At 34.1% G+C, this 13,044-nt stretch overlaps 1 protein-coding gene across 1 annotated transcript in view; it reads right to left on the reverse strand.

Annotated features, from left to right (window-relative positions):
- Positions 1-11,505, reverse strand: part of LOC128222353 (uncharacterized) — a 52,834-nt gene extending 41,329 nt beyond the window's left edge. Inside the window, exon 1 of the mRNA XM_052931329.1 lies at positions 11,219-11,505. Coding sequence (XP_052787289.1) covers positions 11,219-11,337 — 119 coding nt within the window. The 5' untranslated portion in view covers positions 11,338-11,505. The remainder of the gene's footprint in view (positions 1-11,218) is intronic.
- Between the last annotated feature and the right edge of the window lie 1,539 nt (positions 11,506-13,044).

A 13,044-nucleotide genomic window follows, 5' to 3' on the forward strand; every position in this document is an offset into this window, starting at 1 on the left:
TGAAGGAGTATCGATTCTCAAGGGGAGTGTTTAAAACCACGTTAATCTCATGTATAGCAAGTCATCGGTCTGTCAATTTGGAAGAATATAACGATCAACATTCAATAGTCTTTACCCTCTGCAAAACACTTTCCGTAATTCCCCTACCACTACGGAATGAAAACGTTCACAATATATTTTTCACGGATCATGTTATATTTAAGGATTACACTTTCGAATTGATGCATAGACGTACCATTCATTTTAACATTGCAGGTGGTTTTGTCTATAGTAAATTTTTAGATACGGTCAATTGTTGTTTATCCTTATCAGGAGAGATAAAAAGGTGTGCTTAGGTCATGGAACACTACATTCCATCACAGCAGTTTGTAACATTACTACCAAAAGGAGGCTGCTGATGAGATTAACCAATAGCATGTCATAACGACGATGTAGTTTCATTGAGAGCGTTTGCATTACACGACAGGTCTTTTATGGACTAGGATTTGAAAGTTATGTGTACAAACTTATGTGGCGAATACTAAACAAACACTACTAAACAAAGTGTGTGTATTTGATCAAAATCAAAACTGCAGGTTCACAAACGGGACTGTTCGATGAAGTTCTTCTCAAGCCAGTTTGCAAAAACGCTTTTCCATACATAGATACTATTACTCTTGCTAAACTGAAATGATATCATTTTGATCCTTTCGCTGCAGACAGAGTAATACGATAAGCTATAATTTACAAATATTTTCCGCAAATTCATCCATATACATGATAAACATTTTGTAATCTGAAATAGCCGTTCTTTGTGCCATTAACGCTTAAAAAGAATCATATTACCCCGCTTGTAGTGTAATTTCCCTGTTTATGCAAAACATACGATATTCGATAGGTTTTTGTGACATTTATACGTTTTCCATTATCCATGATATGATAAACATACTAGTAAACATGTACAGTGTATGAGGGTCACAGTTTATCCCAGTTTACGCTACAGGTAACACTTTGTTTACGTGTTTGTCAAGTGAAGATATTTGGATAGCTGTGCTATGAACGTTGTCTGCTGGCATTGCGTTTCTTGTGTTGACGTGGTTCAAAGTATATCCAACTTGGCATGTTCCTGTAGTCTCCATTAATGTCCAATATCTAAATAAATCAAATCTGTACAGTCCTAAATTCTGCGCTATGGAATAAATGTGGAAACACTTAATTCCCCCCCAACACCAACACACACACGCACACACCTACCACCTACCTACACTAGACATGTTCACGTTATATTTCTTCAAGGACCATGCAAAAACTCATGGCTAACCGTTTCGAAATGGTTCACATAAGTACCAATCGTGAATAGAGTATCCGGTGGTCTTTACGGTAGTGATTTCTGTGAAACAGTAAGCTGATGCGTATTGTTATCGACAGATGAATTTCATTCCTATCGAGCACGTTTTTCAATCAAAGGAATATGTAACATTTCACGCACATGTGTGTAGCTTAAGGGGATAACGATATGATTCAACCAGAAGAAACAACGAGTCAGTTCAGTCAGTTGCCCTGGCAAATACTTAACACAGTATATGTGATATTTATTTGTCTTAGAGGCTGAAGGATTCTCATTCAGGGAAACGGGCTGCTTACGACGGATTGAGTATTTCTATCGTGCGCCAAGCATACATGCTTGTGTTTTTTCTTAATAAAAAGCGTATTGAATTGCCACCAAAGGTTTCATTTGTTGCTATTTTAGGAAAAAATGTGATGATGGCCGGACATTCCAACATTAGCCTACAAAAACTATCTGACAACAACAGCTTAGATTGATACTTGATTGGGACAAGATACTACCGCCCAATTACTTAGGGACGGTTTTCAGAGATGTCGCAAGGTGATGCCCAAGAAACTAAGAAACTAAGTACACCCTCTTCTCAAATAATACTAACAATACGTTGTTTAAATGAGTACATTGGAGTTTGACGACGTTCATAATGAACGATTTAGCCATTTTAGTCTAAAATAATACATTTTCATATTCTTTCTCGGATATTGACATAAAAAGTAAATATAAACACATATTTTTAATGAAAATAGGATATACACTTCAATTATAGGATAAGGTGTTATGATATGTTAACAGAAATAAATTTAATATTAAACCATGCTAAATTGTTTAAGCGTACACACAATCCATTTAGATATGAACTGAAAGTTCATGAAAGATTGGTTTAAATACTTCATCTCAAGCCAGATTGAAAATGGTCACATGTTATCATTTAACTCCAGCCAGAGTAAAATGCTCAAGTTATCATTCACAAGTAATCTCCACTCTTTCGCACGTTAAACACAATAGGTCCACACTTTCAAATAATCAAGGACAATCTGGGACCTACATTCACTGTACTTTGTACATCATTGTACCCTTTCTTTGAGTTAATCAAGGGCTGCCCGCAAGTCATGACTACAATATGACAGCGCCATGACGCCAGCACGACTTAAATTGTATTAAAATTTCCCTAAAGGCGATGAGATAGGAGTAACTGCAATTTCCAGTGAAATCCGGGTATTAGAAGAATCGAAGAAACCGAGATCCGGATGCAATACCCTAGCTTTTTGCAAAGAGACCTCTTTAATTAGTATACCATGTTAGGCAAGTTGATAGCGTATCAGATCTTAATTGTGTGTTTTGACGGATTTGCAAAACTGTTACAACCTTTAGTAAAAACGCATTAACAACAACATTTGATATTGACTATATTTGTTTCAGAGTGGTGTTTCATATAATAAAGAAATAAACCGAGTTTCAGATTTTCCACAAAAAACAAATATAATCATTATTTTCATTTAACATAACACAGTAAACTTGAACAGTGCGCGCCAGGTGTGCCCCGTCTATATTTTCTTCAATTATATGCATATCAATTTCCTTTTTCCAGATTCAACAGTGAAAATACAGCACACCGTATTAAGAAATCCGTATCATCATTCTGTCGTTTTCTGATTCCGTATCATACGAGTACCGTGTGTAGTCTATAGTCTATAGGACCTACTTTCTTGTCTCTAAAAATAGAGACTCGAAAAGACCATTCTAAATTTAGATACATAACATGCATGAACTATTTTTTTAACTAACCTTGAAATGTTAAGTTATTTTTAAACTCAGTCCAAATGAGAAAAAGAAAACAAAACTAAATAAATCTAATAACTGATAAAATATTCAATAAAACTATTATAATTTACGTCAAAGAGCGTCATTGTATATCATGTGACCTGTTTTCGTCTGCAACCTAAGTTTATACATTTCGGTTACGCCCTCTACGATGACTGTGCATTGAAATATTTTCAAAAAATGAATGAATAAACATTTGGAGAGTTTGATTTGAAAGAAGTGGATTTTCTATCAGATTTATATGATAAACAATTAACTTTAAAGTTTTTCGGAAAATAAAGAAAATGAAAAAAATGACAATGAAACAAAGTTTGTGGAGAATAATTTTGAAAATGAAAATGGTCAAGCCAAGCTGAGCTAGCTGCTACAAAACCAAACAAAACAAGAACCCCAGTACGTTTGGACACTAACAATGAAGAGAAAAAAACAACTTATGCAAACATGAAAAACAAGAACACAGAAAGGTAAACGGATTATTGAGGCAGACCATTTCAACGCTGGTTATCACAGCCACCAGGATTTGAGACCCGCGACATCTGGGTGATACCATCAAAAGAGTTGGACAAGCATATTTGCAGCTTCCGCCTGTCAATGCGGAAAGGTTATGGGTCCGAATACGAACCTGATTCGCTTACAAGCTATCATCGTGAAATAGACAGGTAAAACTGTTGATAACTTAGAGAATAAAACAATAATTAAAAAATAAATCAATAAAGATATTTGATACATATTTTTAAAATGAACTTGAATGATGTTAAATTCCATGAACACGGTAATGTACAATTGACATGTTAATTAAATAGAGTGTTAAAGTTATTCCATAAAAATTGTAACTGGCAAGACAACAAACCATAGCGCCCAAAAAAACACATGCACAAAGCTGTGGTCCAGCAACAGACAGTTCATAAATATGTCCAAAGCATTAATAACTATGCTGTTGCCAGCCCTGAACAGCAACAGCATATGTCGGATATTCTCTCTAACATATCTCAAACTGAATCATGCAACTTTCAAAAAACAAATCAAGAACTTTGCACAACATCACCACCAGCAGCTGGTAAATATCCAGGAGCAAAATATTACAATAAACAAACATGAAGACGAATAATATTTTCTCAGCTAAGACAACATCAGATCGGTCTGGTCAACTGTTTGCCAATTCGAAGATGAATTGCAACATCACTATCAACAATGACATGAGTAGCTCGTCAAAACAAAAAATGCGAATTATTTAATCGATTGCGATAGCGATTGACAGCGAACATCCCTCTGTTTTTCAGATATCTTTTGACTTATATTGTCCATAAATTCTAGTAAAAAATATAGTAAATATACTTTTGACTGATTAATCAAATGGCCGTGTTTTTTTCTGACCTAGAATATTACGAATCGTTCATACTCGTAAAAAACAGAACCGTTTATGTTTGTTTGTTATATCATCTGTGACATTTGATAACTGGATTCGTATCAACGATTTGTTTATTTTGTTTTGAAATAAATATTGTATTGTTATTTTGTTCAATAAAGTGAATTTTGTAAGTGCTGACTTTTTTCGCAAGAGTAGCCTCAACAAAAAATTGTTGATAGACAGATATATACTAGTTGATATATTTATTTCAACAAAAATGTAAAATTGACATTGCAATTTAAAATTAAGACATCCAGTTGTAAAACAATGAGCATGAATTAATAAAGCCATGTCGACCACATTATACGATAACGGTATCACAAAAGAGTTGAAATAAAACTATAATCTTAATCTAATAATACAAAAAAAGATTCTCAAACCAGAGTGAAAATGATAAAGTGTTCTTCCCAGCTATTGGTAAATTATCAAGTCAGTTTTCACTAACTTTCCCTCGCTCAATTAGTATTCCTTTTTCGGCCAGCAAGTGCTTCAATAGAGTCAGATTCCAATTGCTGTTTTATGCCTACATCCGATATTTATTATGGTATGTTTACATATATACGATTATAATTATTCTTAAATCACGGTAAACCGATTTCGTCTCTATTTTCAGTGGATGTAATACATAGTTTGTCACGGTTTACGCTGCCACACTTTACTATTCAATGTCCGGTTTAATCGCAACCTAAAATATATTTGAGCCTCTTGATTGAAAATCATCAATTCTTCGTAAATTGAATATCACCATATTTAAAATCGCATATAAGATATTAGTTAAAATATATCACTCATTTAGACATTGAATATTATTAAAAAATACATGTAGGTCATTAATGTATGGTTATGGTTGAACCGAGTGTTTAGGCGTATTGAGTTGAGCGCAGCCTGCACGCACTCGCTCTAATCTGCAGAAGTTTTCCTCGTTTTTGATAGGCACGTCGGGTATTTAAAATGTATTTTACTATCGTTTATTTAAGGTCACGCTTTTCAAATCAGAAGGCGACAATAACGAAAACGATGACGTTATAACGCCGACCGGTCAATTTCAAAATATTTGTCAGTTTCATAGAACAGACAAGGACAATGTCAATTTTGCTTTTTAAAGATTATTATGATAAAAGTAAGCACACACCTTTGAAAACCGTTTTTATACCAAGCGTTGCCATTGCACCAGTCGTTACAGAATACAAATTGTTATATTTAAGGAAGTGTCTTAGAGGTAATTTGGAGGAGGACGACGTAAAGTAAACATCGTTCTTTATTAAACAAACTGATTTTTCAAATATTATTACACCTGGCAAAACTGATGATTTGTACGTATGTATGCAATTTTAAATAATATATCTATCTAATCTGGTTGACAAGTTAATAGCTACGTATGCAAGCTGTGTATTGTAGATTTAAAATGAACCAACTTTATATTATAAACAGGTAACATTGCGCTTGTATGTGCAGCAAAAAACAAATGCAGTTATGTTATGCTGTTAAAGTGTAATTTGAACAGTTGTTGAACTGAAACTATAGTAGCTATATGTTCGAAAACAAGCATTGTTATTCATACTTTTAATATATTTAGATATCATGTAATAGTGATAGTTCAAAACTCGCTTTATATGATATCAAATAACCTTAGTTGCATTGAGCCCTCGTGGGACAATAGGATGTTCGCACGAATGGTAACTGTCATCTGTGTACATACGACACATACTTGGGCATAATTTTAATCTCGTCTAGGTAGTCGCTGGTTTCAGTAAAAAGCAGTCCTATGATAAAGGATGCAATTACCTCATTTGCATAAAGCTACTAGATGTACTCCCGTAAGACGAGTATTGCCAGTGATATAACCCAAAACCTGTTTGCAAATATGTATCAAAAATATTTTGTCAATTCTTTTAAGGTGTCTGTTGTTGTGAATAATTAGAACTTCCATAGCAATATAAAGCTGTTTCATCTTATGTTTTTATGATCATCATCGTTAATAATAACAAATCATAATTGAGTAACAATCAGGTAAATACATGATTGTATAAGATGTATGTGAACAGCACTTTCCTATATTAAAATCTGTCTATGTTACTTTTTAGTCCCGGCGTAAATTTACAACCCAAAATATTAAAGAATATCAATTAAAAACACAGGTATGTTCGCATATGGCAATTATTATTAAGGGGATAAGAATGAATAGTCACATGGATGTTGGTTTACTCAAAATGCAATTACAATTTAGTATTTACCTACCCATTTACCATTTCGAGGTCAAAGGAATTGTAATGTCAAAGTATGACAACTATAACAACAGTTGAATTTCTCAAAAGACGCATCTTCTTATAGGGTTTAACAATTTTAGAAATTGTGTCAAAAGAAGAAAACAAAAATTTGGTTGAGGCGTTGGGGTAAAAGATTTCAGATTTTGTAAAAATCATGAGTTCAATGCATTAAAGCGTGGCAAAGATGTTCTAAACATCGCTTTTGCTGTAAGTGTCTCATAAAAATGTGCTCCTGTCAATCAAATAATATCTAAATGCATGACATGTATATTGCATACATTGCTTCATGAAAGCACAAATAGCTCAACTCTTCAATATAAACGATGGAAACGTAGAGGATAATTCAGTGTCGAATTATAAAAACTTGTCTGCTCCCGTCCATTTCTTATTTAATATGATTTATTTTGCAAGAAGTTATCAGGAATTCGAAATCATTAATATTTATCTTTGTTCAGTTACTTTTAAATTAAATGTCTTTTTTTAAGATTTAAAACTTTTTACTAGAAGATTGCTTTACTGTTACATATTTATCTTAATTAAAATGTAATTGCTTTCTGATATACTTGATATTAAATTACTTAATTCCTCATTTTATTTGAAAAAAGTCATAACATTATTGAAATCACTAGCAGTTGTGCTAGATTTAATCTGTTTAACCGTACTAAAAGTCAAGCTTTAACCATACAACGTCCCTTCTTTAGCCAGTTGAGATTCATATAGGCTCTACTACATCAAACCCAGTACCAAACAAACACAAATGAAGCTAATATTAGGTCTATTATGTGTATGGCAAACATTAAAGCAGCTCTTTACAATCAGGATTCCTAACGCAAAGGCTTCTTCCCAAACCCTTCAAGGGTCAAGCAGGTCCTATTGGAAATACAGTCAATGATATGCATAGATTAAACAAATCCCAAATATTTAAATCAGTTTAGTTCTATAGAATTCTTAGTGTGACTAAATAAAGCACATGCAGAGTCAAACAAACTGATGCGTAGTTCAGGTTAAGCCCGTTAAGCGTAACAAAAGCCAGGTTGGCTATCAAACGTCCATTTAACGAAGCATGCGAATTTCGAATAATGATAATCCTACTCAGTGCCAAAGGGCATCCATGAAATACTGTTAGAGCCAAACTTGTGTGGCTAGATGTAAGCCTCCAGTGTGCCCGCTAAATTTCAACCAAATCAACGTTCATAGCCAAAGGAACCCTCCGAATCGCTCGTGGCACATTTTAAGTCGAATGGACCATGTTTGCAACCATTAACCTAATTCAGGGCCCAACAAACCCATATGCAGTTCTACTTAAGACTAATGAACAAAATAAACCCGTTTTGGTGCAAAACATACCTATGTGCAGCAATTAGTAAGCGTCCTCAGTGCTAAAATTACAACATTTTGGCGACAATAAATCCCATTTAAAGCCACACAAGCTCATGTGCATCTGTAAGTATGCATTTTCAGTGCAAAGAAAGACATCATGTTGGCAACCATTAAGCCCATTCAGAGGCAAACTCTAACCGATACGCGGCTCTAATTTAGCCTGCTTCATGACAGACAGAATTTTCCAGCCAAAATGATACCAAAATATTCCCAAATATATAGTTGAGTTGATGATTTTATTTTCATCAAACGTCGATAAAAGTTTATATATTATACTACATCAATATCTTATTTAGTCATATGATATAGTATATGCACAATAAATGGTTATAATAGCAACCCATAATTATCCAGTATCCCTGAAGTTTTCATTTAATTATTGATATTCAATGGGGTTGCGCCACATGTTATGAAATATTGGAAATAGGTCAAGCCAAGACTATTTAATTATCTTAAAAAATATGTGTTTCTACTATTCAAAGTAAATTGTATTAAAAAAGGAGCATTTCATAAGTAGAAATAGACAAAACAACAAGTTACTTTATAGTTCAATGTTAATCATACCGATCAAACACGCACCAGAAATCCGCTGTTCCAAATACATTCAACTTTTACTAACACTGCGCGCGTTGTAAAGTTTCACAACACACGATGTAATTTAATACCTCACAGCTGTTCGATTTTGCACAGTATGCTTGTTCCAATATTAAATGCATGTAAACACGTTTTTGATCAGAACAACCGGTGACCTTGAACAAAAAGGGCTGACAAATATGTCAAGGCAGAATAAAAAAGCAATAATGGATTGCACTTGCAATTTCACACTATAAAGGTGTCGATTAGCTTCAATGAAAGCAATTGTAATTTAAAATTATTTTCGCGGGTCGCATCTGATATTATATTTAGATACTAAATTAGCAAAGAGCAGGGTCAGCTTAGTTGTATGGCAGCTCAAAGGTTACATACCTTACATGACTACATAAAACAATGGTTACTTTAGACGGGCCATGAAATGATGCTTACTTACCCTACATGGCTAGATAAAACATAAGTTAAACCAAATGGGCAAGGAAATGAATCTTACATACCCTACATGACTAGGTAAAACAGTAGGTATTCTTAACGGGCAAAGAAATGAAGCTTACATACAGTAGGCATTCTTAACGAGCAAGGAAATGAAGCTTACATACCCTACATGGCTAAGTAAAACATAAGTTAAACCAAACGGGCAAGGAAATGAAGCTTACATACCCTAATGGAGAGGTAAAACATAAGTTACACCAAACGGGCAAGAAAATGAAGCTTACATACCCTTCATGGCTAGGTAAAACTGTAGATACACTTAACGGGCAAGGAAATGAGGCTTATATACCCTACCTGGCTAAATAAAACAGTAGGTATACTTAACGGGCAAGGAAATGAAGCTTACATACCCTACCTGGCTAAATAAAACAGTAGGTATACTTAACGGGCAAGGAAATGAAGCTTACATACCCTACCTGGCTAAATAAAACAGTTGGCATACTTAACGGGCAAGAAAATGAAGCTTACATTCCCTACCTGGCTAGATAAAACAGTAGGTATACTTAACGGGCAAGGAAATGAAGCTTACATACCCTACCTGGCTAAGTAAAACAGTAGGTATACTTAACGGGCAAGGAAATGAAGCTTACATACCCTACCTGGCTAAATAAAACAGTTGGTATACTTAACGGGCAAGAAAATGAAGCTTACATACCCTACCTGGCTAAATAAAACAGTAGGTATACTTAACGGGCAAGGAAATAAAGCTTACATACCCTACATGGCTAAGTAAAACAATATTTACAACAAACCGGCCACGAAATGAAGCGAACATACCCTACATGTCTAGATAAAACAATATATACACAAACCGGGCAGGAAATTAGACTTTCAAAAACTATATGGCTATATAAAACAATAATTAATCAAACGGGCCAGAAAAATAAAGCTTACAAACCTGACTTTGCTAGATAGTTCAATAGTTACACCAAACTGGTCAGAAAATGAAAGTTACAGACCCTACATGGCTGGATAAAACAATAGTTACACCAAACCGGCCAAGAAATGAAGCCTACATTCCCTACATGGCTAGATAAAACAATAGTAAACGGGCCAAGAAATGAGGCCTACATTCCCTACATGGCTAGATAAAACAATAGCAAACGGGCAAAGAAATGAAGCTTTCATACTGTACATGACGATATAAAACAATAGCAAAGGGCCAAGAAATGAAGCCTACATACCCTACATGGCTAGATAAAACAAACGATTCACCAAACGGCCAATGAAATGAAGCTTACATACCCTACATGCGAAATAAAACAATAGCAAACGGGCCAGAAAATGAAGCCTTCATACACTACACGGCTTGATAAAACAATACATTGACCAAACGGGCCAGAAAATGAGGCCTACATACTTTATATGACTAGATAAAACTATAGTTACACCAAACGGGCAAGGAAATGAAGCTTACATACCCTACATGGCTACAAAGTTTACATACCCTACATGGCTAAATAAAACAAAACAAAACATTACCAAACGGGCCCAAAACGTTATCAGTATTTTTATGGGATCAGTTTCTTACTGCGGCATCTGGAATATATTAAGGTGACTGCCCCCCCCCCCCCATCCCTGTTTCACCCGTCATAAGAGGATATGTTTTACATAAAACAATTTAATTAGTTCTGTCTATGACACTTCTGGCGTAACCCGTATGTGTAAGCCGAGAAGATTATTAATAATTATGTTACTTGAATCCGTAATGCTGTGCAAATCACGCACAAAGGTTATGTTATGCAGTATAAACACGTATTTTATTGTGCAAATTATCCCAGTTAATTCAAAGGCTGTATAAACAATGTGTGATATTAATAAGAGAGTCCGTTTTTCGTCTAACTTTTTTATGTTCACGTCGCTTCATTTTGTAATTTATTTCCAACTGATTAAATTAACAAATATCAATGAGTTACAAAAGAAATGTCAACTTACTTTAGCACAGAATATATCCATATTGTCTCCCACAAAAAACACTTCAAATAAGTTAAAAAAGAAGCTGTTTTTACATGTTTCTGATACTGATGATATTTCTTACTATTAATAAAACACATTAAACACTACAAGGAGCACTTGCGTCCATTTTAATTCTTTGAAAGTAAATCACAAGTTCCATTTCACTGTTCTAAACTAGCACAATGCGAATGAATCCGGCTCCGCGTCAAGTATAGGTGTTTTTGTTTGTCTAAATAGTTTGGGTTTACTCTTACCATACGTTTACAGCAAACTATGATATAGCCTATCGGGTGACAAATTAGATGCAGTTTTCTCCGCTGAATGCTTTTTCAAAACCTTCTTTGCAGCAGGTTTTCGAACATTAAACGCATATTTGCTATACAGTTCGTCTATTCTGGTGTGGTATAAACTTGATATGGTTTGTTTATTCCAACATAAACATTACATATAAATTGTTCGTATAGTATCTGCATTTAATGATATTTCATAAGGGGGTAAAAACGAAGATTAGTCTCCATACACAAACACAAAACACTATATAGACAGTTGTTAATCATTTTAAAAGAAGATAAATTTATAACAAAGATTATTCGATGAACATTTATGAACATTTATATTATTAACAATTATATTCATTTATAACGATGACAAGAGTATGTGAACTGTATAGGATTAAGGAGACCACTTGTATTTCATAACAAGCATTAACGGTGGAATAGGGGTATATTTACAGACCGTCCTTTTACTAGATTGCATACACAATCTTAAGTATACTACTATATCTCTTTGAGAGCATTACATTTTGTATAAGAAATATGCTTTTTATACAAACTCCCTCATTACTCGAAAAATTATGTCGGTGTTTGCTCCAAACAAAGCGATGAATGACAGTGATGTCAATGCATTGCAAACAGAAATGGCTATGAACTATAACAATACATCATTCTTGTAATGGATTTATTATTAATTTGGTCCAGTTATAGGTGTTAAATATATATGACCAGCCTGAATTGATAATAGGTCATTTATTTGCCAAAACTTGAGGCTGAACTACAAAAATTAAATTTAAATCAAAATGGTGTACAAGACCCAAAATAAGACAAAGCATGTAGATTGCCATTTAATCTGTGTAGTGTTGAGGCCATTGTAAAACACGGCTTACATTATCGTCCCTCTTAAGAGATTGCTCAGCGTGATTTATTCGTTTACAGGTGATGTTGGTATCCGGTCGTTCAGTAATTATAATTTATTCATCAGTTTATATGTAAGTATTTACATTATTCTTCATTGTTTTTAAGTTGATGCTTTCTCTGCTGATGCAATCTCATCATGTATTGGTAAAACAGTGTGTGGTCTGTTTTTGCTGTTTGTTATAATGTTTGCGTAGTTTATAAGTTTTTTTCTCTAGTTCATTGCTGTTTGGACAATTGTTTTGTGCATATAAAGTCTTATTGTTTCATTATCGACTATTCTGCTTGTCCCTGTAGTTTTCAATATCTTATATAAAATTAAGTTTAGTTCTGTGTGTCTCTTATTCATTGTCGTTTGAAACTTGCATTGTGCCCCTAATCAGGGTGCTTTCAAAGCGGCGTTAAAAGATAAAAACTTAAGGATTTAAGGTTGAGTCGTGAGTCCTCAAAAAGTACAGATTTTGAATGTCGTATTGATAATAAACGGTATATACGACTTAACAAACATGGTCACAAAGGAAGAGTACACAAACATAATAATTAACTAACTTTCAGAGGTACGAATGGCTCTATAAGTTTCGTCCCTCCATGGCCCAAAGTAGACAGTATAAATGA

The sequence above is a fragment of the Mya arenaria genome, chromosome 16, assembly GCF_026914265.1.
Source record: "Mya arenaria isolate MELC-2E11 chromosome 16, ASM2691426v1".
Taxonomy (NCBI): domain Eukaryota; kingdom Metazoa; phylum Mollusca; class Bivalvia; order Myida; family Myidae; genus Mya; species Mya arenaria.